Source organism: Achroia grisella, unplaced genomic scaffold (genome assembly GCF_030625045.1).
Source record: "Achroia grisella isolate CSIRO2021 unplaced genomic scaffold, CSIRO_AGI_Agris_v1 utg359, whole genome shotgun sequence".
NCBI classification, from domain to species: Eukaryota; Metazoa; Arthropoda; class Insecta; order Lepidoptera; family Pyralidae; genus Achroia; species Achroia grisella.
This window is the reverse complement of record NW_026712817.1, coordinates 1,533,282-1,560,811: the sequence shown is the minus strand read 5'-3', so window position 1 is coordinate 1,560,811 and position 27,530 is coordinate 1,533,282. Positions and strand designations below refer to the sequence as shown.

At 37.4% G+C, this 27,530-nt stretch overlaps 2 protein-coding genes across 2 annotated transcripts; one reads left to right on the top strand and one right to left on the bottom strand.

Moving 5' to 3' along the window:
- Nucleotides 1-44: 44 nt before the first annotated feature.
- On the bottom strand, nt 45-15,747 carry LOC131843925 (ubiquitin conjugation factor E4 B). Its single transcript, XM_059192711.1, has 19 exons — nt 15,551-15,747; nt 14,757-15,401; nt 13,647-13,785; nt 12,697-13,262; nt 12,036-12,275; nt 10,326-10,572; nt 8,347-8,520; nt 7,376-7,496; nt 6,680-6,811; nt 5,895-6,125; nt 5,109-5,448; nt 4,696-4,794; nt 4,057-4,150; nt 3,427-3,584; nt 2,845-2,958; nt 2,461-2,581; nt 1,603-1,709; nt 913-1,006; nt 45-434 (listed from the first exon to the last, which is right to left on the bottom strand). The coding sequence occupies exons 1-19, from the start codon at nt 15,572-15,574 to the stop codon at nt 379-381; spliced, it is 3,702 nt and encodes a 1,233-aa protein (XP_059048694.1). The 5' UTR covers nt 15,575-15,747; the 3' UTR covers nt 45-378.
- A 393-nt stretch (nt 15,748-16,140) lies between these two features.
- Nucleotides 16,141-27,232, top strand: LOC131843949 (serine/threonine-protein kinase mTOR-like). Its single transcript, XM_059192735.1, has 10 exons — nt 16,141-16,363; nt 16,807-20,132; nt 21,336-21,505; nt 21,582-21,867; nt 21,953-23,694; nt 23,778-23,937; nt 24,459-24,674; nt 25,458-25,829; nt 26,243-26,557; nt 26,790-27,232. The coding sequence occupies exons 1-10, from the start codon at nt 16,141-16,143 to the stop codon at nt 27,222-27,224; spliced, it is 7,245 nt and encodes a 2,414-aa protein (XP_059048718.1). The 3' UTR covers nt 27,225-27,232.
- The last annotated feature ends 298 nt before the right edge of the window (nt 27,233-27,530 follow it).

Genomic DNA, 27,530 nt, shown 5'->3' with positions numbered 1-27,530 from the left:
ATGTAATGTTAAAAATGCTAAAATTCAACTTGAAATAGTGCTGCTTTTTGGAAATGTGTACTACAAAGAAAAATAGATGTATTCATATACAATGCAATATTATAGCGTACCGGGAGTGGTAGACGACTTTAATTTACGGCACTGTTATTAACATACCGAATAATACAAGTTTATCATATTCTCGAGTAGCCAATTGATCACAATTACCATTATTTTTGTTTCATGTGCACAGTACACACACTAATTATAATCATACTTAATATAATCTCACATTCATGCGTGGACAATAGTCCATCGAATGCTGGAAATATCCAGGCGGAGTCTTTATATATGTGTATTATGTTATATACATCAGACTTTAATGTTGGCATCGAGTGCTTATGATGCCTTTTTTTCACGTTGCCATTGACTGATTTTCTCTTTGAGTTCCGTTGCTGTAAAACGAAATAAATTTATTTATTATGGATATAAAAAAATCACGAAATGCCTGTCACTAAGTTGAAAAAAGTTAAACAATAAATAAATTTTATTTATTGTTTAACTTTTTTCAGATAAAAACAGATATAATAGAGAAAAAGAGATTAAAAGTTTATTTATTCATAAAAAACTAAACTGTCGAAATGAGGGCCTTCCACCAAGAAAAACCACAGTTTGGAATATCAATATTACTGAGTTACACTGAATGAACTCATCCGTGTAGATATCTTCTTGGAAGTGAAATTATATAATACGGAGGCATGACATCATCATTCTCAGGAATGGCAATGCTTGAGGATTGACGTCGCATGATGACGGGATGTTCGTGGACTGCTGTGGACGCTGTTCGAGAAGTATCAGTATATAGGAGATAGTTGTCACTTGTCATCAGATGGGCCATCAGCATGTTTAACATGTTATATTAAAAAAAATTACCTGGACGCAACTGATCCTCGGTAAGTGGCTGTCGGTTAAAGGGATCGGTAGCACTGTTGAGTAAGTGGCGCAGTATCACGGACCGATCCATTACCTGAAATGCGGGAATGTTGCATTAAAATTCTGTATATTATGTTTGTGCCGCATATCTTAGTTGAAATATATTTATTGGCTGTAGGTTTAACCTGGGTGGATAATTTGCTAGGTCTCACTCACCTATTTCAGGCACCAAGCATCTTGTTTTGTAACATACGTTTTCATTAAAGGATGAGATAAGGCTAAATTAATGATAAATTAATCATATTAACCGTGTCTATTTACAAAGCGTCATGTAGTACCAAACTATGCAGAGCTTGTGTTATGAGTCCGGACAACTGACAGAAATACTTAGATACATAGAAAACACCCAGACCAATACAAACAATCATAGTCATGAATGCAAATACTTGCAATGTATGAGAAATTAAACCAACGACCATCGGAAATAAAGCAGTGAGCTAAACTGCTAGACCTCTGAGACTGTCCTTACATAATTACAAGATATACAGGCATAACATTTTAGTGATGCCACGGGCGTCATATTATGTGATGATATCCATGCTGTTCGTGTATATAGGTGAAATTAAATAGTTCGTTTGTAATCTTTTATTAAATTACTTTGCACAAAAGTTGATTAATAGGGTATTTTACCTTGCCGGACGGTAGTAACACAGGATCAGTCATAAGTGTATCCATAAGTGGATCCCGGAACTCTTCAGGAGCATCAGCATATTCGTCACTTTTCTGTTGATTTGATACTGTAATTACAGAAATAAAATATTAAGTCAATATGGTCATGATGACATAAGAGAATGGAAAAAATATGTTTTTTTTATTGTTCTAGTACAGATTGAGGAATCAAGGACAACTCTAATAGTAGGAGTATAATAGTCACTATAATATTTATTAGTATAATTTACTACATTATTGTTTTCTTATAAACAATGTATTATAGTGAATAGTGCATGCTTTTGCGCAAATAGTACACTAGCGAAGCACCACTGGAGAATAACTGGACTGGACTAAGATGCAGGATGCCAGGTTAGTTAGTCCGTCTTGACAAAATTCAGCAGGAATTAAACACGGTACGGGTAAACTGCAGCCAGCAGTCTCTATTTCCAAGTAACTAATCCCTCCTCCATCTATTTTTCAATAATTGTATTGATTTCGTTTGGAAATTTACAGTTCCGTGATAGATAAAATGAAGAGAACTCAAAAAAAGAAAATGAAAGTATATAAAAGGAAATCCACTACAAAGATTACCGATCGGTATATAAATAGTATATGTATTATAACATTGTAGTTATTAATGTGATATGTAATGTGAATTGTAATGACTATGTAAATATGTACAACATGTATTTGAAAAAAATACGAGCTGAGTTTCTTGTCAGTTATTCTCATCTCGATATCATTCCGAACTGACGGTAGATTTGACATATCATAAGAGTCTGTAATAGACCTACATGAATAAAGATAATTAGAATTTTGTATTTGAATTATATTTACCAGCAATTTGATATGCATTGTCAGCCAGTGCCTTGAAGCGCTCTATCTCTGTGGTAGTCTTGATGCAAGACTTTGCCAATCGTACTGCTGCTTCTTCAAATAGTTCTTTGCGGAATGATCTCTGTCAAATTAAAATATTTATTATTTTATTTACTTGCTAACTCACTCTTACTCACTCTAATCACACTTATGTGTGATTACACATTTATTTTATTTTACCATGTATTTCACAACAAACGCATCTAATCTCTGTTGTTTAATTGTTATTGCTGGTTTCTTTTTATATTTTTTATTATGGTCGAATTTTGATCATTGAGTGATTACTGGTATATTGTTATATTATGTAGAAAGAAAATTGATTTTCCGTCATAGAGAAGAGTGTACCTCGTCGGCGGCGAGGGCGGCATGGAATTGCGGCGAGTCGAGGTGCAGGTAAATATCCACGAGCTGGCTCAGTAGCCGTCGCGGCTCCCACCCGTATTTCTCAGGCCGTCTCACCTGTAACATTCAATTTGTAAAACATATATACCTATTTATGGGTGCTGCTTATGGGGAGGGGTCTGTTTGAGTTATGTTTGACTATTGAATAAGAAATATATGTAATTTAACGCTATATGCCGATGGTGTACGTATTCATCCTAAACATTAAACTTTAATTATTATGTATAACTGTACTGTTGAACAATGGCATTTGAAAAGAGTAAGGAGTAACTTTCTTGTCAGTTCTTCTTCATTCGAAATACTTTCAGAACAGACAGTACATTTCACTTATGAAAAGTGTTTGTAATTCGGCCAATTTAAATTTGATTTTAACGTTATGTATGAGAATAATGTATACTAAGTACGTCACATTAAAAATTTAGTTGACATTGTAGCTTCTGTAGGTGAAACAATGATCAAATTCATTTCTGACCAGTATTTTTGAGTTTAACCAGTATAAACAATAACTAGTTAGGCAATCCATACCTTCAGGTTTTTACATTTAGGTCCACACAGTTGTTGAAGGTTGAAATTGAGCATGGAGGCGAGACGGTCCACGAGCTCAGCGCGCAGAAATGGCTCCTTGATCTCCACAGTCAAGTATTCCAACATGTCCACTGTCTCTCTGCACATGAGGTAATTACAAAATAATCAATTTTGTTCATAGCAGATTCGTTTAACGATATGTAAATTAATCTGCTATGTTTAATGAGTCATCATTGTAATAATACGTGAAGCAAAATGATTGTACCTTTTCATGGGTTAGTATGAAATTTCGCACACAGCTTATTTTTAAATGTCGCCAAAATATTAGTATTTTTTTTTTAATTATCCATAAAAATACATTATACAAAGTACCATGTATTAGACAGCCAAACGAATATACACTCTTTATAATGCCTGTCATCAAATTTAGAATAGATATAGTTGCAAATTTGTTACTGAATGTCAAACATAACTATAATAAGTGTTGAAAACTATAATTTAAATTAATTATGGTCAAAGGACATTGGGCGACCACTAGTGTTCTGGCCAGTATAAAGATATTCTCCAAATCGTGACACCTGGTCGACCTGGCGATCTCGCGTGAACATCTCGGTCAACAACTAGGAGCCTGGCACTGTCGCTCGTCCTGAGCCAGCGCTCGCGCCCGAGCGTCGCCGCCTGAGCTGGTCGCTGCTTCCTGAGCCTCGTGGATGCGCTTCAGGTACTGGGGAACACGACAATGATTACACTAAAGATAGACAGATAGATAAAACATCGATTGCCAACATTAAAAATTACTAAGACACCGCAATATTAAAAAAAAACATACAAAATTGGCAATAAGAGTTGCCTCAGCTGTTGCACACCTCAATGAGGTTCACTAATACATCTCTGGTTTAAAAGCAAATCCATCACGAGGAAATTTAAATGGTGCACATTACTGAACACATTGTTTAGTAAAACATTTTGTTGTTGAGTTCTATGATCACACATTGCAATTAAAATCAAATCATATATTGTATAACATATCATGCTTATAGGTTTTAACAATGCTGAATATTACGTCCAGTGTATTCACCCTGCATACAGGCGTGTAAATTTTTATAGTTTATATAATAAATCTATCTATCATGTCATTCTAATTTAATAATTAAATTAACAAATATTTATACAGTTGATAATTTAATTAATATTAAAAGATTGTTGGAGAGATATGATTACAAAAAATTACAAATAGTTCCTAATAACATAATACTACTTTAAGCTTACCGTGAGACATTCATCTAGTAAAAACGTGGTGTCATTCATAAGCATATTAATGAATTTGACGAATTGACGACCCGAACGTGACTCCTTTACAATTGCCTGGAATAATAAATTATATTTTAAATTATTAACGTAAATAAGACTTTTAAGTTACATACTATAAAACATAGTGGCGTAAATCTGTGTTGTTTATCCTGTAATAATTTATGCTTCCGTTAAAAGCAGTTTCGAGAAAAAAGAAGAGAGAATAACAAAAATATTAGGCTGATTTTGTAAAACTTATTTACATTAAACCAAACCCGTTCACACATAATATCAAAAATGGCAAATAATATCTAATGAAAAAAATATATATATAGAAATAAAATTGCAAAAATATTTGGTTAATTATGGCTGATATTTATATGCTGTTTATGTTTATGAATGGGTCTCTCCCACATGCCCTTCAATATAATGCTGATGTGGAATCGTATAGTAAATTTATCATAGAATTCAGTGCTTTGTCCGGTCGTCTCTATATCCGTGTAGAACTTCATCAGAGCGCTTGGCAGAGCGGTCTGTGATAATGGATGGTCCATGAATTTCTCATAGACATTTTTCAGTTTAAGGGGTACAGATAGGTTGATGACGAACAACACCTCAACTATCTTAGCAATGAGATAAGGGTTCTTGATGAGGTGAGAATGGCAGATTGCGTTCAACAACCACGTTATTATTGGGTCCTCAATATAATCGGCTACTATCTGGGGCACATACCTGAAATTTAGAGTTCACTGTGTTAATATATTTTAATTTATATTAGTAGCATGGTCATGTAATTCTTAATATAGGTCTGTTACATAATTAATCAAGCTAGACATGTCCATCAAAATTATAAAAACAGTAAAGTAAACAGTATTTTGTTAGACATGCTGTCATTAATAAGATGACATTTTCGTTTATAATTTTATTATTGGTATCAAAAATAAAAGATGTAAAAGTAATATAAAAAATTATACTACACCATGTGATTCCAAACTAATTTAAATAAATACCGTGCCTATTAGTTTCGTACGTAAAGTTGACACAATATTTTCATACAATATTGTCTTCTTTTACGGTGTAGGTCTTACAAAGTTCTAATTCTTTTTCAATTTCGTTCAATTTCATGCATACTATTACTGGTATATTTTCGATCTACCTGTATAGTAGTAGATACTTACTGCACAGCGAAGAGCATGAATTCGGCGATATCCTCGACGTACCACTCGGGCAGGGCGCGGAAGGCGAGCGACGCGGGCGGGGGCTCCGCGGGCGCGGCGGGGGAGGCGGGGGAGGCGGGCGCGGCCGCCGCCAGCTGCTGCACCAGCAGCTCGCACACCGACGCGTAGAACTGTAAGCTGCGCCGCATCAGCTCGCCGTCCAGAAGGGCCGTCTCTGCGCACTGCTTCGACCTGCAAACCATACGATACCTGTGCTATAATAAAAAAAAAATTAACGCTCATAAGTAATGCTCATATAATTCGGACTATTCTAATGCTGTTGGCCGCAGCTAACCTGTACAGCTTCACAGTACGATAGGGGGCCGAGTGCAGATGGCACTTCCGCGGCATGTCTATCATTTCAGGTAGACTTCCACGCAGTACTCCTTAAAACAAAAATTTATGTGAATTTACCACGATGTGTACTCATCTGACCTCGTGTTCATATTATCATCCTCCACTGTTGCCCCGACAGCGTCAACCGTTAGTGCAGTCAAGTGCATCATTTCAATAGCATTCATAAGAGAACCCGCGGAAGTACTTATGGAGCGGCTGAGGGTCAACTCCTGCTTGATACGACTTTAGTCTGAGGGCACCACAAGCATCACGACACTATCTTTTGTGTTATTAGTGCAGATACGCGACGGTTGTACTTTTCGACAAGTAATGAGTGGTTTTGATAGTTCAATTTATATTATAATAGGACAATGACGGCTATGCAGTGTACTAAATATTATAAATTTCACCTGTGTAGTCTTTTAATTTGTCGACGCCATCTACGAAGCAGTTCTCTATTGCGGAAAGCAGATATACTGTTACGCCACTGGGGCTCCGCAGCCACCAGTTCCTCCATCACCTTCTGCAGGTCACGGAAAGCCCTAAAACAAATAAATAAAATATCTATAGTAACTATAGATTCATTCTATAAAAGCGAAAAGTTTGGTTCATCAAAAATATTGTTTAATTGGCTGTATCTGGCCTGTCTGCATTAATTCAGATAAAAGTATACTGTGTGTTAATCTAAGATTTTATTTATCTGTGTATCAAATTTCATTAGGATACATAATATACTTTTTGCTTGAAAGAAATCAATCCATCCTCACAAATATAAATAGATATATTATTTTATTATATTTATTACTAAGTTTGTTATGGAAAATAATGAAACCTAAAACAGTCAATTTAAAATCAACATATTACATACTATGCAAGTGCAAACTATTATTAGGATTAAAACATTTCATTTTACAAATTACGGACAGAAAAATGATCTCGTGAATACTAATAATAAATAGTATTAACTCAAAAATGACAAATTAACTCTTAAAGTCTTTACTTTGAAGTCGATTTTTGAATAGTTTATTTTATCGTTAATATTGTTTATTATTATTAAGCGTACGATATCAAAATTTGTAATTTATGTAAATAATGTGACATCTTACCGTATACGACGCTGATGAGTGTGAAGTGCAGGGATGAGAGCAACATGATGCATGTGGAGCGTCAGGAACCAGCAGATTGTTTGGAACTTCGCTTCTGGCCATTTGTGACTCGGGTCATTATCTACGCACAAATTATTAGATTTCTTAAGTGTATAGTGGAAAATTATAACTAAAAGTGACATCTTGACCACTTTCCACTTTGAGTTAATATTACAATACCACTCGCCGTTAACAGGGAATTCATCCTTAAACAAATCGTTAACCATCAAATGGGCCCACATTGGTGGCTTTGATTGCCACCAGTGTAGTAGAAGAAAAAACTTACAATGATTACTGACTTGACAAATGTCATATATATCACACTAAATTATTAAAATAAAATAATTTAAGCATACGCCTATTGACTGGTAATCATAGAACTTGGCAATTTGTAATACCAAAGTTAATACACGCTCACTACCCAATAACAACATAGTCAATATTTTTTTTGTTAATTTCATCCTTAAAACTAGAACATAATCTAAGTAAGCTAGAGAGGCAGAATATACAAGTGAGAAGGTTATGGAGGGACTATTTACTACTAGTATACTATTTCAATATTTTAAAGTCATAAGGACAAAGGGAAATAGATGGTTTGGTCTTGGAAAGGATGTAAAGAATTAGCTGAAAGGAAATGCTGGGTTAAATAAAAGTGATCGATCACATATAGTACTATTAAAAATCAGTTAATAATATTGTGACATTACAATAAACTCATTAATATTGAAGGAAATAAAGAAAGAGAAGAGGAAAATAGGTTAAAATTCAGTCATATCAAATAGATTAAGAAAAAAGATTGGAGTCGTATCGTATTAACGTTTAAAGAGAATGACAGAAGAGCGTGGGAAGTGGTAAGCCACTTCCCACGCTCTTCTTTACCGACAATAGGGTTATCTTAAGTTATGAATGGATAAATGTAGTAAGTAACTAACTGAGGGAATCGAGCCAGTCCTGTGCCTCTTGCGTGGTGAAGTAGAGACGAGTGTCGTCCTTGACGTTGACCCATGAACCTGGCTGGAAGGCATACAGGGGGTACACGCGCTCCAACTTGATGCGCACCGACAACAACTGCAGTACTGAGCACACGTTCAACATGAACCCGTCTCCTAGAAACACAACAACAATAATCATATGTTATTTTCGGAAATGTTAAGTATTTATAACACCCTTGAACAATTTATACTATACCATCTAATTCCAAACTAAACAGGTTTTGTTTATAAGTTATATTTTCTTTGTTTTGGTAAATTTAAACATATTGTAAATTTTATTAGACTAACGTGATGTGGGTAACGTATAGCATGTATTTTTTGGATTTATATAAACTGGGTGGAGGGCATCGATATTCGCAACACAGTTTTACACTTCTGTGAGTATCATAGTTTCTTCAGTGAATACACATGATTCTGTTTTAAATAAATAAATAAAATAAAATTTGTACTATCTAAATCTATACCATGCCTATGCGTTTTGAATAAAATGTTAATAAAATATTTTCATATTGATAATTTATGGCGGCCGACTAATATTAATAATATTGATATTAGACGGCCTCGGTGATTTAGTGGTTTACCACACCGCTTTACTTCCGACGGTTGCGAGTTCTATTAATCGCACGATGCAAACATTTATATTCATGGGTGTGATTCTCTATATTGAGTTCTGTGTCTCAAGTGCTTTCTATGAATATTATGTGTTTACAAAAAAAAATATTTAAGTATTTGTATCTGTTGTTAGTTTGGGACTAGATAGCGTCGCTGTGAATTTAACATAATAAAATTATATAGGTAGTATTTTTTACGAATGATATGGAAATTGTGAATCCGCCTACGATATGGTATATACTAGCTAGTGGAGGATAATAGTATGAACATAAAGTTAGATCAGTTAGCGTATCGTTGCAAATTCGCCGGGAACAAATCAGGAAAAGACGTCTAAGATCCTATGCTTAGATTTAAGTTAAGCATTTTGTACAATGTAACTGTAATAATTATTTGCATATCAATTCTAATTATTGTCTTATCAATTGTAAGGGTTAATTATCATACCAGTTCCATAATTTTCAATATTTGTAATTATACATTTTATTATTAGTTATGACCTTATCGTATAATCTGAGTTAGCGCAATATTTTCTTCTCTTATAAAATCAAAACGTCATGTTGGTTTCTAGACCGTCCTAGATAAATATATTCTCCCGTGAAATAATAGAACAGTAAACACAATTATTTACAAAATAGAAAAGCAAATAATTTGGAGATTCGCCAATACGATGTCGTATATTCAAACTGAGGCAGGTGAGCGACATTTAAAAGAGTTTAACTATTCATATCTATTTTAGCAAGTCATTAATTGTATTAGCACCAACTGCTGTTCATTGCCACAATTACCATTTGCTACGATAGTCAGTCAATGCCGGCTAATGACCTTTCATAAAACAACTCGACCCTAATTAAAAGACAGTGAACGTTAATACTTAATTATGAATTTTATTCAGTTTTATGCAGCGCGTATATATCCTCTTTCTTGAAACTACGAAAAAAACGTCACAGAGTCAATCCTGCCTATATGGATCTTACTTAATGTAATTGTAATATAAGGATATAAAGAATACAAAGTACAGTGATTCTGTTTTTTCGGTTAAATATCTCTGCGTCGATACATTTTTTAATTAAAATCCTTCATTACAATTTCCAAGATTAATAAATTAAAAAAATAACCAAAAATATTTTACTGTTCTATGAAGACTATTGTAGTTCAGGGGATCCTGGACTGCAATATAATCACCTGATCCACATGGTAGATATTTAAAAAACATTAAAAATATAAGTAATGTTCAATGATAAAATATTTTTACAAATACTACCATCAAAGTTTATACAAGTAATATAATAATTTTATGTATAACTCACCGGCTAACGATCTTTCGTCTGTCTGCAGTTGTGCTCTACGTTCATTCCTTTGTAAGAGTGCTGCGAAATAGTTCAGCAGAGGTTCCCTGGCGTCGGGACACAGGAGAATATTGTGGCAGATGTTGTGTAGCGTATTGCGGCTCGCTTCTACCTCACGCTGCAAGGCGAACGCGAGACTTCGGTCGCCAGAGCCAGTTGCGAATAGACGCTCTGCGAGTCGTGGATTCTCCTCCGCAAACAGAGATATCTATAACAATTTTATAATATTTTAAATTACACAATGAAATGTGTGCAAAATTACAGATTTTTTAGCCCCTAATATTTTAGGTAAAGAGATAGTAATGAATAAATCCGAATATTCCTCTATTATTTATTATTTATAATTAATCGCTTCAAATTAAATTAAATGAAAATTATGATATTTATATCAGAACTTTCATAGTTATGGATTATAATGAGGTTATGAAATAAAAAAAAGTTTATTAATTTAAGTAATTTGCTAATTTTTTTTATAATTTATTGTACTTTTTTAACTACAACGAATATTCTGTTTTGAGGAACATCCAGGAATTTACGTGGAGAACCACGTGGAGGTCGCCCTGGCATGCTACATTGCTAACAATGGGGTCATTAGTCTATATTAATAACAATCCCCTTTCTCCCCAGTAGTCGAAGTCTGTGGTGACGGACGCGGTTCACAGCGAAGGCAGGCGACCGCGTACAGCAGTGAGGAGATACCAACCGCAAGGAAGGGGCCCAGGAAGCTGACGCGCGCCAGCTCGCGGCCGGGCGCGGTGGTGACGGACGCGGGGCACAGCGAGGGCAGGCGCGCCAGCAGCGCGGCGAGCGGGCGGCGGCCGCGTACAGCAGTGAGGAGATACCGACCGCAAGGAAGGGGCCCAGGAAGCTGACGCGCGCCAGCTCGCGGCCGGGCGCGGTGGTGACGGACGCGGGGCACAGCGAGGGCAGGCGCGCCAGCAGCGCGGCGAGCGGGCGGCGGCCGCGTACAGCAGTGAGGAGATACCGACCGCAAGGAAGGGGCCCAGGAAGCTGACGCGCGCCAGCTCGCGGCCGGGCGCGGTGGTGACGGACGCGGGGCACAGCGAGGGCAGGCGCGCCAGCAGCGCGGCGAGCGGGCGGCGGCCGCGTACAGCAGTGAGGAGATACCGACCGCAAGGAAGGGGCCCAGGAAGCTGACGCGCGCCAGCTCGCGGCCGGGCGCGGTGGTGACGGACGCGGGGCACAGCGAGGGCAGGCGCGCCAGCAGCGCGGCGAGCGGGCGGCGGCCGCGTACAGCAGGTGAGGAGATACCGACCGCAAGGAAGGGGCCCAGGAAGCTGACGCGCGCCAGCTCGCGGCCGGGCGCGGTGGTGACGGACGCGGGGCACAGCGAGGGCAGGCGCGCCAGCAGCGCGGCGAGCGGGCGGCGGCCGCGTACAGCAGTGAGGAGATACCGACCGCAAGGAAGGGGCCCACGCGCGCCAGCTCGCGGCCGGGCGCGGTGGTGACGCGCGCGAGGGCAGGCGCGCCAGCAGCGCGGCGAGCCGGCGGCGCGTACAGCAGTGAGTACCGACCGCAAGGAAGGGGCCCACGCGCGCGCCAGCTCGCGGCCGGGCGCGGTGGTGACGGACGCGGGGCACAGCGAGGGCAGGCGCGCCAGCAGCGCGGCGAGCGGGCGGCGGCCGCGTACAGCAGTGAGGAGATACCGACCGCAAGGAAGGGGCCCAGGAAGCTGACGCGCGCCAGCTCGCGGCCGGGCGCGGTGGTGACGGACGCGGGGCACAGCGAGGGCAGGCGCGCCAGCAGCGCGGCGAGCGGGCGGCGGCCGCGTGCCCGCAGCTCGCACAGCGCCCGCAGCGCGCGGAGTGCCGCGCCGTACCCGCGACCCGTCGTCGGCGACACGCGCCGCCGCATCTCCTCGCGCACGCCCATCAGCAGCGCCGTGAACACCTGCACAGATCGCGTGGCAAAATATACATACGTATTCCAATGTTCCTTACAGTCGATATATGTAAATAATTGTGTAACTGTATAGGAAATTCAAATATACTGAATGTCGCGTGGCCCAGTTCTAAACTAGCGATATGCACCAATAGAAACATTGCATGTCAATCTACATATACTAAACTGACTAATTCTCTGATAATGATAAAAACACAGATAGCAAGCCAAATTAATTCAAAAGATAGTGGGTTCCACATACCCCACGAAATTTGGACAAGTCAAATGTTGCGTTGACCTAACTCGGAAAACTGACAACGCTCTCTCTCATTGGGGATCTAACTCATTAATCGTGAATGTACATAATTAGAAAAAACATTATTATGGAAAATTATCAAAACTCAGGTCTAGTAAACATAGATGAAATTACCTCTTCAAATACTTCTGTGTCCGAATACGTAGCGATCACTAATTCTGGAACGAGACCCGTCGGCGTATTACCGATGAGAATGTAGGGAAGAAGGGGAGATTTCTGGCACTTTTCTAGTTCAAAAGACCCGCGTAGCACTAGCACCAAATGATTCACGAGTAAAGTTCTCAGATTTTGTAATAGATCACTCAAAGGTGGCTCGGAACTTTTCTTTGGATATTCTCTTTCATACATATTTATGTTATTATAAAATCTTAATATGTAGCTGACGGCTAGGCCCTGTTTTGGCATAGTTTTGGGGATTTTAGGTAAAGCTGGGGTAGGGCACTCTGACTTTTCGACATCAGTTTCAGACCCAAGGGGACCGTTCGTCAAGGTGTCATCATCACAATCGTCACTAAGCCTTTTTGACGTTTCCGAAAGGGCGATAAGTTTTTGGTTTAAGGGATCCAATCCATCTGTTATTTGAAAAATAATGTCCATTATGGCATGGGATGCTATCTCATCTAAACTTAATTTAGGGTCGTCAAGTAAAGCAGCTGCTACTGTTGGCACGAAAATTCCACCTGTAACAATACTTTAATATTACACTGTTGATATGCATTATTTATTAGATACCATATTCACCTATTTCTAAATTTATCCAAAAAAAGACAACAAAAACGATTTTTTTTATTAGGCAGTTTAATAATTAATGCTAATAATAAGCAAGTAATCATCTTTGGCTTTGTGTGTACTCATGTGAGTACAGTATGTAAAAGAGGTTGTATAATTAATCTTACTAGAATAAATATTAAAGTTTAGAAGTAAGCAAAGAAATAAAACAAAACAGAGATATTTGGTATACCTGTAAAGAAGTCTCATATACACTACGTAAAACGGCCCACAAAGTCTTTTGCTTTATGTATTAACTTTACATTTAGTATAGATTAGAACTATAAATACTTTACCAGCACTGTCCTCTGACCAAGAAACTTGCAGGATCTTAGCAACAATTTGCCGCAGCTGATCCTCTGTCAACTCTGTGCTGCTTACTGTCCGTGCCCTGTATATTTTTCGTGCAGGTGATGCAGATGAGTCATCTTCCACCTTGTAAAATATTTTTTTATTTAAGTAACAATAAGTAAAAATTATTTTATAACATGCCTGGGAACAAAATTGATTTATTGGAAAGTTTAAAATATTATAAGGATAAAGCCTCACTTTAGGATCCCTGTAGATTTTTTTTTTAATTAAAATATAAATTAAATTGTACAATAACCTTGTCCTTATAACATTAGCTATCTGTAAGTGAAGTTCTGTCTTAATGGTACCAGTTGTTTCAGAGATTAGCAAGAACAAATAGGCAAACATGCAAAATTATTTTAAATTAATATTTTGATGTCAGTACCATACTTATATATATACTTTCGTATGCATTTAGTGAAAAGTTGTAAATTTGAAAGTACAAACAGACAAGTCAACTTTATTTATGTATACAGATTACACATTAAAGAGTATATTAATGTAATATGATACTAATTAAACATTTATATAATTAATAAAAATCTATTATGTCATATTGAAGACCAACACAGATAGAGGATGTAATCGGAGCTAATGAAATTCTGCACTGCAACCCTCCGTAATGAGGATTTGAGAAGAGAATGTCATAAATCAATTAAAATTATACAGCAACATTTTTAAAGGTAACTGCACTTAAATCTACTTTAAATTTAAATTTTAGAGCTATCACTTCTTTCATGGGTTTGTATATGTATATCTGAAAAAAATATTATGTAACAAAGGTAGACTAGAATAAAAGTAAGCAGAGAAGCTGCCACTATAGAGATTATAGTTTTATTAGTTTCATGTTAATTATAAAAGTTTTTTTTTCACTACCCCCAAAAATTCTCAATATGTATCATACAATACAGGATATGGTATAGACATGTATATTTAATTTACTGGAATTGGCAAAATAAGATAAGATGACCCACCTACCAGTTAGTGGTATACAGTACATCTAAATGTGGACATCAAAGAAACTGTTAAACTTCAAAATGGAGTAAGAAACTTACCTCCATTGGTTCCTGTTGTTGTTCAGACTGTGAGTTTCTTTCTGATGTGTCATCAACTTCCATGGATAAAGATCGCCGTGAGCAACTGGGTGATACATTGCTAGATCTAGGTCGCACAGGAGAGGGTTCAACAAACTGTGATGGAAATATTGAACCTGAAGTACTATCCTCTCTTGCAGAAGTTCCTTCTGACCCACCCACTGACTGTGGTAAGTTGTTCAACCGAGCTCCCACTGAGCCACAACTCAACAATGTGTCATCACCCATTGAGTCAAAGCTATTGTATTGTCTAGTTTGTGACAAGTCTGTCATTTTTGTGTCAGCCATTTCATCTAACAAATTATTGTCAGCTTTTTCAGTTACTATTATCCCATCAGACGGTATTTTATTTTGATTGGTGACTTCACTGTTACTATCTCCATCTGAATAATTTGTATTTTGGTTTGTGTTAGTGGCATCGGGTGTAGTTGGTTCTGTGGAGCTACGAGGACTGGGCGCAGGAGACAAACGGGATATTGGAACTCGGGTAGGGTTGACATCTGGCGAGGGCACTGACGCCCCTGGGGTGACTGGTGGGCTCGCAGGCGACGGGCTCGAAACAGTGCCACTTAGGGCAGCAAGTCTCTCTAACCGACGTCTCCTCAACTGAAAGAAAGGCTCACATGAGATATTAAGACACGTGTTTGGATCTAAGTGCGCGCCAATATAAAACACCAACGCTTTGTTTTGTTACGAAATTAGAATGACCATACGCACTACACCAAGTTCGTTTACAAAACAAATATTCCACTTACCTCCGCTTGGCTCAGTTCACTCATCCTGGAACTAACTTTGTACCTTATGCAATAATCGTCTTGATGAATATTTTATAAAATTTTATTCTAAACAATTTTATATAAAAGAATTATGAGAACATGTCTCACAACGGAAAGCAGTCAATCACCTCGCTCAGCTGTTTGACGTTTGTCGTTGGTAAATGACGAGAAAGTATTGAAAATACACGCGTCATCGTTGCTTACAGGCATCTACGCATTTCTGTAAATAAATTAATCTGTGCTTTGACAGTCCGCCTCGATGTGACAAAAAGTATTCATCTAGAGCCATAAAAAAACAATATTGAAATTGAATTGTCAAAGAAAAGGCATTCGTATTTGTTTAGTTTAGAACTTAGAATTTAAATAAAAATATGAATAGAATATATATTTTTTCATTTAATTTATCAAGAAAATAATATACTTACAATCTATAGTGGTCCTCCACTTGGCGACTTTTAATGCACCAAATTTAATATGAACTTTTGTTATGGAAAGGGAATAACCTATTTAGTCTAATAATATCATTAGTCGGTACCACTATTTGATGCGGAGAGACAACTTTAATAAAAATGGCTACATACCAAGTGACTGATCTGGTATCCGGATTAAAATCTCGACATGCGGAGACGCGGCATAAAGCGATCCGAGAATTATTGCACTTCGCCAGAACAGACCTCAGAGAGATGTCTCAGGACTCCCTGTCTCAAGTTCTAGATGATTTCAATCAGCAAATACACGCAATGACTTCTAGTTACGATACGAATGAGAAGAAAGCCGGAATACTTACAATAGGTAAAATAAAATACAAGCAATTTCTAATTGAAAATCTGATTCTACAGGTTTATTATTCTAAATGATATATTACCAAGAAACTGCGTATAGTGCTTACTTTATCTCTGCTGGATATTCAACATTTCATTTATTTATTTTCAATTGGTGGAGGATGATAAGATGAGGTTAGTCCACCCCAGGGGGAGGGGACATGAGCATTAGGCTGAAATATTGCCACCTAAGCTCATTCCAAAATTTTGGGTATGTTTCTATATTAGTCAAGCTTGTACTTTGATAGTTTAATCATTCACTAACAAAGTGATAAGCCAAATTGTGTAGTATACTACTGGTAACTCAGGACTACATGTACTGCCAATGGCTAAAGTTGCGGCTGTCATAAAGATTCCATGTTTCACTGAGATTATACTTGTTATTCATGTTTTAATAGGTATTTATATTTTCAGTATGTCTTATTGGTGGGGATACTGAAACAACTAAAACAAGGACTCTTCGGTATGCTGACTACTTACGAAACATATTCCCTTCAACAGATATGAGTGTACTGGAACTGGCAGCAAAGACCATGGGTCGCTTAGCTGTGACTTTAGGTGTTAAGAGAGGTGATTATGTCGAATTTGAAGTAAAAAGAGCTTTTGAGTGGTTAAATGATGATAGGAATGAAGGTAAAAGACTGTCAGCTGTTTTGATTTTGAAAGAGTTAGCAATTGCAATGCCTTCATATTTTTATCAGCATGTAAATGGATTTTTCAACCACATAATGATAGCTCTTCGAGACCCAAAAGATCAAGTTAAAGAAGCAGCAGCTAAAGCTTTGAGAGCAGCGCTAGTTGTCACTGCTCAGAGAGAACTTCCTGAACAAAGTAATAAAGCTCATTGGTATATACAAAGTTTTGAAGAAGCTCATGCAGCCTTCAGGAGTAGAGATGATAGTATACATACAGCATTATTGATTTTAAATGAACTTCTGAGATGTTCTAATAGTACTTGGGAGAAAAAATATACAACACTGATGCAAAAACTACATTCAGAACAGGACATGTCTGATGATATATCCTCATTAAATGTCAAAATTCAGAATTCATGGTCTATACACACCTTTTCTGAGGAGAAACAGGTTTCTACAATTTATGAATCTAGTATTTGCAAATTCCTGATTTCAGACAAATATGACACTATTTGCAGTATGATATGTGCTGATCTTATGATTCAGCATGTATCAAAAGTTCAAAATGTTCATCAAATGCTATTGCTTATAATTCCTAGATTAGCTGCTTTTAATAGGGAAGCATTTGCTAAGAAACATCTTAAATCAGTTGTTAATCACTTAATAACTTTTCTTCATGGAAAGGAGAAAGAGAAAGCTATGGCTTTTACAACATTGGGCCTTATATGTGTGGCTGTTGAGGCTGATGTTCAACAATATTTAAGCAGAATTATAGAAATAATTAAATTATCACTACCTATCAAAGATTCATTGAAGAAACGTAATGGAATAGACACTCCTTTATTTAACTGTGTGACATTATTAGGTTTTGCTATGAAAGAAAATGTTGCTAGTGAAATGAGAGAATTATTGGAACCAATGTGTGCAACAGGTCTAAGCCCACAGCTGACTACTTGTTTCAAAGAATTAAGTCAAAATTTGCCATCATTAAGAAAAGAAATAACAGACAGACTTTTAAACATGTTATCAATAATACTAAGAAAAAAACCATACAATCCTAGTCATTCAGAACATCAAATTGTCTATATCATGTCAACAGCTTTGATGGTAGAGGCCCATGATGCTTCAAAGTTGGTTTTAGCATTGAGAACATTGGGTTCTTTTGATTTCGAGTGGAACAATACTCTTATGTCATTCATAAGGAGGTGTACAGATCATTATCTACTTAGTGAACAGCATGATGTACGTTTGGAAACTGTAAAAACTACAGCAAGATTATTAATTAAAGCAGTTGAGCGCTGTACTCAGACTAATTCAAGGACCTTAAACTTGTTAGTTGATGAATCTCTTGGCAAACTTTTGTCGGTGGGTAGATCAGATTTTGATCATGAAATTCGATATAGAGTTTTAGAAATTTTTACCAATTCTATCTTTGATAAATATTTAGCAGTAGAGGAACATTTAAATTGTCTATTTGTTGCTATTCATGATTCAAATTCTGAAGTGGGTGATTTGGCACTGTGTGTTGTTGGAAGATTGAGTAATATGAATCCAAGTTATACTACACCTACCCTTCGCCAATTATTTGTACAAATTTTAATGGAATTGCAACATTCAGAGTCTACAGGTAACAAGGAACAGTCATTGAGAATGGTAAACAATATTATTTGCCATGCTCCTAGAATTACAAGACAGTTTATTGACACCATCCTTAAAGTACTTGTACCAAAATTAAGGGAAGAGCAGAGTAATACTACTATGGTGTCAACAATATTGAAAGCTATTGGAGATTTGGCTGAAGTTAATGGAGGAGGAAATGCTCTGAATCAGTGGCTCCATGAGTTGATGGCAATTCAAATTGAAATACTTTCTGACCCTAATCAGCCTGAAAAAAGAAGTGTAGCACTATGGTCATTTGGACAAACAATAAGTGCCACAGGCCATGTGGTTATGCCATACATGGAATATCCACAGTTAATGGACTTACTGCTTAATTTTTTGAAATCGGAACATCATTTGAGGGATAGACGGGAAACAATACGTGTTTTGGGACTATTGGGTGCCCTGGATCCTTATAAGCACAAAGTTAATCAGGGATTAATTGATTTCCAGACTATATCCACTTTGATACCTATCACGACAAAGAATGACCACTTTGAGACAAATGTTAGTGAAATGCTCGTAAATATGTCTCCACTAATTCTCGACGAGTTTTATCCTGCCATTGTCGTAACGTCGTTGGTAAGAATTCTGCGTGACCCGTTATTAGCTCAGTATCACACAAATGTTGTACATTCAGTAACAATTATATTCCAATCACTTGGCATCAAGTCTGTTCCATATATTTCCCGTGTTACTCCTAGTCTGCTGTATGTGATACGTAATACTGACAATGGTAAATTTCGGGAATTCCTCCTCACACAACTCGCTCAGTTGATTTCAGTGGTGAAAATACACATTAGAACCTATTTAGAAGATATATTTGAAATTATTAAGGAATATTGGAAACCAGATAGTCAACTACAACCTACCATAATAATGTTAATTGAACACATCACTGTGGCTATAGGGATTGAGTTCAAAATATATTTGAGGAAAATATTACCAAATATTCTTAGAGTATTAAAGTATGATCGAACCAAAGATAGATATTTGACAGAAAAAATGTTGTTGACCATACAAAAGTTTGAAAACAATTTGGATGATGTACTACTGTCTATAGTACCTGCTATTACTGGACTCTTTGATGGAAGAAATATTCCTACTGCAATATCGAAATTGGCAATGGAGACTATCAAGCACCTTTCTATGTACTTGTATTTCAGACCATATGCTGCTGTTATAATACAGGCACTTGCTAAGGTGTTGGATAATAATCCATTATTAAGACAGACAGCAATGAATACCCTCTGTGCTCTCATTGTGCAATTAGGACGAGAATATATTGACTACATACCATCAATTGATCGTATATTGGCAAAGCATAAAATACAATTTCCAGAGTACATTGTATTGGTCACAAGGTTGCAAGTTGTGTCAACCCTAGCATCTGATGACGACTATTTAGATGAAACGCGTACGAGGCTACGTAATCAAAAGAACGCTGTAAGTATAAATTTATTATTTTTTTTTGACATCTAGGGTATACTTGTGACTTATCGACTTACGCAGGTGCTGTCCGGACATGGGTGTTTCGGGCGGTACCTGTGTAACACCGCACGGAGGGAGCCGACAACAATGTGCCACCAGTGCGGATGCGACCAAGACACGGCGCAGCACGTTCTGGAGGAGTGCCCTGCATTCGCAGAGGAGCGCCGCGTCTTGGTCGCGGAAGTGGGGGCCGACCTCTTGCTGCCGAATTTAGTTCGGGCAATGGTTAGGAGCGAGGGGTCGTGGCTGGCAGTGCTCACCTTCTGCGAAGAAGTTATTTCGCAGAAGGAGGCGGCGGAGAGGGACCGGGAGTACGATCCTTTCGCCCCAATGATCCGCCGCCGGAGGACCAGGCGCAGACGTCGGGACGAGCCCAACTCCGTCCCGAGTCTACCCCCCACGGGGGCCGGGGTGCATGCCTTGAGGGAGGCACCACCCCACAACCAGGCCCCTGGAGGCGCGCGCTTGTACCCACGCGCCTCCACGAGAAGGTAGGGTGCAAGCCATAGCACCCTAACCAGAGAGAGGGGGCCTGTCCTACAACATCTACAGGACAGGCCAAGCCGCCGAAGTCTGGGTTGAGTGCCAAGTGCGAACCCCGGACTTCGGCCCGCGGCACCTCGAGGTATACCGTGTGGTTTTTTAGTGGGTACGAGTCCCACACACCACCTCGCCATCCCTCCGGCGGGGTGACGGTCTTGTTGAAGATTTTTCCACACGATAAAAAAAAAAAAAAAAAAAAAAAAAAGGGTATACTTGTATACAAAATAAATTTTGAAAACACGTTATTATTATTTTCTTATGATTACTATCTACAAATAGAAATAATCTTAGATTCAAATAAACTTAATATTAGCACTTTTTAATATTTCTATTCTACCAATCTGTCATATTTTTTATTCTACCACTCATTCCTACGCAGACTCATCACAAGAATAATTATCAAAAAATTCCTTGTACTTAAAGTTCGCTTCTATATATACCTATATGTATAGAATATCGCAAGTGTCACAAATAACTAAAATTTTCTGTATGTGAATTTTAAGCAATAATTCTTAGTCACCACTAGAGTATATATGATTTCACATATATCAGATTCTTTGATAACAATTTCTTATTCCACTAAGATCGTAAATTTAGCAATTTATTACCTTTCAGACTATGGGCAAAACAAGCGATACACAAACAATTCAGAAGTTGTCTGTGAATGTTGAAAACTTACGAAAGTGTTGGTCCACAAGGAGCATCATCTCGAAAGAAGATTGGATCGAATGGTTACGTCATCTTAGTGTGGGACTATTAACAGAGTCCAACAGCCCAGCCATTAGGTAAATATAAATTTAATAAATAATGACTGAATCTTTATTTATGTGTTCGTATTTCATAGAGGAACAATTCTTGCAGGGCATGTTCAACATTAGCCCAAAACTATCCTCAATTGGCACGAGATTTGTTTAATCCAGCATTTATGTCTTGTTGGACCGAACTTGGTGAGGAGCCGCGCCGGGAGCTCATAACTGCCTTAGAGCGAGCTTTAACTGATCCCGATTCCACGGAAATAGCGCTTGCTGTTCTTAATTTGGCCGAGTTCATGGAGCACTGTGAAAAAGGGGCACTTCCCATATCTATTAAACTACTTGGTGATACAGCTATCAAATGTAGAGCTTATGCCAAAGCTCTGTACTATAAGGTATGTATTCAATAATATTCTAATATTTGTTGAATGAATACCTTTTATCTAGTTCATTTCATTAGTATGTATGGTATGTTCGTAGGAAACCGAATATAGAAGAAATCCGTCAACTCTCGTTGTAGAAGCTCTTATACATATTAACAATAAACTGCAGCAAAAAGAGGCTGCCAGTGGTCTATTAGAAAATGTTATTATTCAACAGAAAGATGGAGATTGTTCTTTAAATGTTCATGTGAGATGGTATGAAAAGCTTCATAACTGGGAACAAGCCTTAGATCTGTACAATAAAAAATTGGAGGTGGAACCACAGGACAAAGAATCTAAACTTGGCTCAATGAGGTGCTTGGAAGCTATGGGCGAGTGGCGAAAATTGTACAACATTACAACTGATCAGTGGGATAGTATGTCTGAAGATATAAAAAAGAAGTCATCAAAAATTGCTGCAGCCGCCTGTTGGGGTTTGCAGGAATGGGATTCTATGAAGAAGTATGTTGATTGCATACCAGAAAGTACTCAAGAAGGTTCTTTTTACAGAGCAATTATCGCTATTCGTGAAGGACAATGGACAGAATCAAGGCATTACATCGATTCTGCTAGAACCCTATTGGATGGTGAATTGACTGCTGTTGTTGGTGAAAGTTACCAAAGAGCTTATGGAGCCCTTGTCAATGCTCAGTTATTGACAGAGCTGGAGGAAGTTGTTACATATAAGCTGATTGAAGAAAGACGAAATGTTATCTGCAAAAGTTGGTGGTTAAGATTACAGGGAGGTCAAAGACTTGTAGAAGATTGGAGAAAATTACTACAGATTCGTAGTCTAGTACTATCTCCACGAGAGGATTTTCAAACATGGTTGAAATTTGCTTCTTTATGTCGAAAAACTGGTGCCATGAATCAAGCCCGTAAAATAATAATATCCATATTAGGTTCAGATCCTATTGCGAATTCAGATGTACTGCTACGTATCCAGGACCCGCGTGTAGTCTTAGCGTACAGTAAAAACCTATGGGAGACTGGTAACAAACGTTATGCTTATGATGTATTACAAAGATTTGTTGACAATTTTGAACCAGATAGTGATGACCACTGTAGGCTTTTAGCGCGTTGTCATTTGAAACTAGGTTCATGGTGTGAATCTCTTCACGAAATAAATGAGTTATCTATACCAGAAATATTGCGGAACTACGCAGCTGCAAATAACCTCGCACCCGATTGGTATAAAGCATGCCATGCATGGGCTTGTATGAATTTTGAAACCGTTCTTTTTTATAAACAGCAAGATAACACGTCAGAGAGCAGTTTGGCGGGCGGTTCAGGGGAAAAGAAAGTGTCTAGAGCAGATTTTATAAATACCCATACAATACCAGCGATTGAAGGGTTCTTTAAATCTATTAGCTTGTCAAATGGAAACGCACTCCAAGATACTTTGCGACTCCTAACGCTGTGGTTTGATCATGGTCATAATACCGTTATTTATGATGCCCTATTTGAGGGAATCCGACAAATTGACATTAAAATTTGGCTGCAAGTTATACCGCAATTGATAGCTAGAATAGATTCACCGAGGAGTTTAGTTGCTAAGTTGGTGCATATTCTTCTTATCGACATAGGAAAATTACACCCGCAAGCTTTAGTTTATCCATTAACTGTAGCTACAAAATCGTCGTTTATTTCACGGAAGAATGCAGCGAATTATATCTTGAATACTATGTGCACGCACTCCCAGAACTTAGTAAACGAGGCGGCTGTAATATCTGAGGAATTAATTAAAGTCGCCATTCTATGGCATGATCAGGTTTTCATTGCCCTTGACGAAGCTTCTAGGTAAATAACTATTTCTTTGAACTGTTTATTTTCTAAAATCTGTTGTGAAATGAATTTATAATTCATTCTCGTTATTATTTTAGGCTATATTTCAGTGAAAAAGACTATAGAGGCATGTTTAAAACTTTAGACAAAATGCACGCGATGTTGAATCGACCTCCTGAAACATTGAAGGAGGTATCCTTCCTTCAGATGTACGGACGAGATCTACAAGAGGCGCAGCGGTGGTGCGAACTTTATAAAGTATGTACTTAAATCTTCAACCAACTTCAGAATCGTTGAAATTGTAATTTTTACTGCATTTGTATAACGTAAAACTTTATAGTTGCTAATCATGAAACATTTCCGAGGAATTAAGCCCCCATAGTAATTTAATAAATAATTGTCATTTAAATTTTCAATTATTTTATCCCCCTTAGTAATAGACTATAGAATGACATGTAATTTTTTTGTCTGTTATATCAGAATGAAGTTATTTGCAACCTTATTGGAAAATTATTAGTAAAAGATATTTATTTAGTAATGGTAGGTATAGGTAGTTGGTTATTAAATTAATGTAATTAGGCTAAATATGTCATTCAATGGTGTTTACGGTAGAGAACACCACTGAATAAAAACTACCTTCCAGGTAAAAATAATTTATACCATTTCACAATGATAATTATGACTAAAATGGAAGATACGGGAACTGTGAACTTATGTAACATTTTTTTCATGTGAAGTTATTATTTTATTGTACTAAATGAAATATTATAATATTGTAGGCTACTGGCGAAGACAAGTATTTAAACGAAGCATGGGATTTGTACTACCACGTGTTCCGTCGTCTCCTGACGCAGTTCCGCTCGCTTACATCCCTAGAATTACAGTATGTCAGCAAGCGACTCCACAACTGCAAGGACTTTGAACTCGCAGTGCCTGGCTCCTATGTGCCTAATGAAAAGATTATACGGATATCCACCATAGATAGTCATTTGCAGGTATGCAATTGTTTTTTTACTATAATTTAAGCAGATATTTATTTTTCCTAAATTTGCTTATTTTAAATGACTTCCTAGAGCTTCGTATCCTATTTCACAGCAATGACAATTAATTTTCGGTGCAGTAAACACGATCATTTGTTTATATACCCAGAGGGCACGCCAAAACATAGGTATATATATATGATATACAAAAATTTTACATTTATACATATAAATAAAATTGGAGTGTCTGTTTGTCTGTTTGTAATATTGAAATAACCGTTTTTTACTAGATGCATATGAATATAAATATGGTACATACACCAAAATAAACCATTTTTTATAATTTTGGTCTGTCTGTCTGTCTGTCTGTCTGTCTGTTTGTTCCGGCTAATCTCTAAAATTGCTGGAACGATTTTGACGGGACTTTTTTTGGCAGGTAGCTGATATAGTAAGGAGTAACTTAAGTTACTTTTATTTTAGAAAAATAAAGTTTAATTCACGCGGACGAAGTCGCGGGTACAGCTAGTTGTAATATAAAAATGTATATTGAATATGTTTTATGTGGGTATTTGAATCTTATCTAAGGTTTCAAATACTCATGTCATAGATATAGCATCACAGAATTCATAGCAATGCCCATGGTATCTTTCATACATTCCTGTAGTTGAACCACTTTTCATACTGATACATAACCGTGTAAGTATTGTTGCACCACATATTTTTTTACATAATTTTTTATAGCACTTTTAAATAATATTTTCATTGACAATGGAAAATGATAACATTCAAATATTTTAGGTAATAAAATCCAAGCAGAGACCACGACGACTCACAATTCAGGGTTCAGACGGCAAACAGTACATGTTCCTACTGAAGGGCCACGAGGACCTTCGCCAAGACGAACGGGTGATGCAGTTATTTGGACTTGTGAACACTCTACTACAAGCCGACATCAACACGTATAGACATGATCTTGCTATACAAAGATATGCCGTTATACCCCTGTCTCCTAACTCTGGTCTCATCGGCTGGGTGCCTCAATGTGATACTCTCTATAACCTCATAAGCGACTACCGTGATAAAAAGTCCAACAAAATGGGCTTGAATATGGAGCAGCAAATTATGTTGCGTATGGCATCTGATTATAACAAGCTCTTATTGAAGCACAAGGTAATTAGCATCCGATATATTTTTCTTAGTATTTAATTTATATCTCTCTTTATTGTGATTACCTTATGACACCTAGAACACGCAACTTATTGTAGTTACTTACAATTGATTAATATTGTAGTGTATAAAATCAAAATATTCTTATAATTAAATATTTTGTGCAGCTTCCCAACGTTCGCTCTGAGTTACACTAAAAAATAAATTACTTTATTAATTTAGTAAATAAAAACTCACAAGTCACAGATTTGTGTGAAATCTATGGCAAAATTTATGCATTGAACATCATGTTTGTCTTGGGATTGTTCTGATAACTGACATGAAATAGTTAATAAATTGAATGCTATATAATTTAATAATGAAATATAGCATTAACTATTGCATCTGAGTTACAAATTTAGTCATTTTTCTTACAGGTGGAAGTTTTTGAGCATACACTATCACAGACACCTGGTAACGACCTGGCGAGGTTACTTTGGCTTAAGAGTCCTTCAGCCGAGGCGTGGTTCGAACGGCGTACAAACTATACTCGTTCGCTGGCCGTCATGAGCATGGTAGGCTACATCCTCGGCCTTGGAGATAGGCACCCCTCGAATATAATGCTACACCGAGTTACTGGAAAAGTTCTCCATATTGACTTTGGGGACTGTTTTGAAGTGACACAGACAAGAGAGAAATTTCCTGAGAAGATACCCTTTAGATTGACACGCATGTTAATCAATGCGATGGAAGTAAGAAAGTATTCTTATTTATTTATCTCTTTATTGCAATATCATAAAAGATAATCTACATACATAAAATGTATACTTAGTCGCGAGAGTGTAACAAATAAACTCACTTTAACAAGATGCATTTTTATTAGCCATTTCAATAGTTGGAATTTAATGTACTGTCGATGTCTATACTGCTGTTTTATATTTTGCAGAGATCAATAAAATAGCACTTTGTCTACTTTGTTTACAGGTGACCGGAATTGAAGGCACATACCGTTTCACGTGTGAATCTGTGATGCAAGTGTTACACAAACATAGGGACAGTGTGATGGCAGTACTGGAAGCGTTTGTGTACGATCCCTTGTTGAACTGGCGACTAGTCGACAACGATTATCGATCGCTTACCGAGTCTAACTTCTCTTCAGACATCGACTCCTCATATACGCTCCCTAGTAGGAGCCGCAACCATCTCCACTACGAATCAATAGAAATGCCACCAGAAGCGAATTTAAATAAACGCGCTCTTGCCATATTAAACAGAATACGAGATAAGCTAACCGGACGCGATTTTCCGCATGTGGAATCTGTGGTTAGTGTACCCAAACAGGTGGACTTGTTAATAAAATTAGCGACTAATAACGAAAATTTGTGTCAGTGTTATATAGGATGGTGTCCATTTTGGTAAAACGTACAATTACTTAATATCTAGTAATAGTAGAATATCTATCTATCTATCTATTTGGTATCATAGTTTTATTTACCCGATGATTACTTATAGAGGGTATAACTGTATAACAAGCCCCAATCCAGGTAAAATATACATGAAAACCACATTGATAAGCTTCTGATGGTCGCGGTCGATTCGTCACATAGTATATACATTGTATTTACAAAAAAAATATATTAGTTGTCTTAGTTCCCCTAATACAAGCTCCACTTAGCTTGTGACTGGATGGCGTTGTTAGAATTGTATAGGGTTATTATTATTATT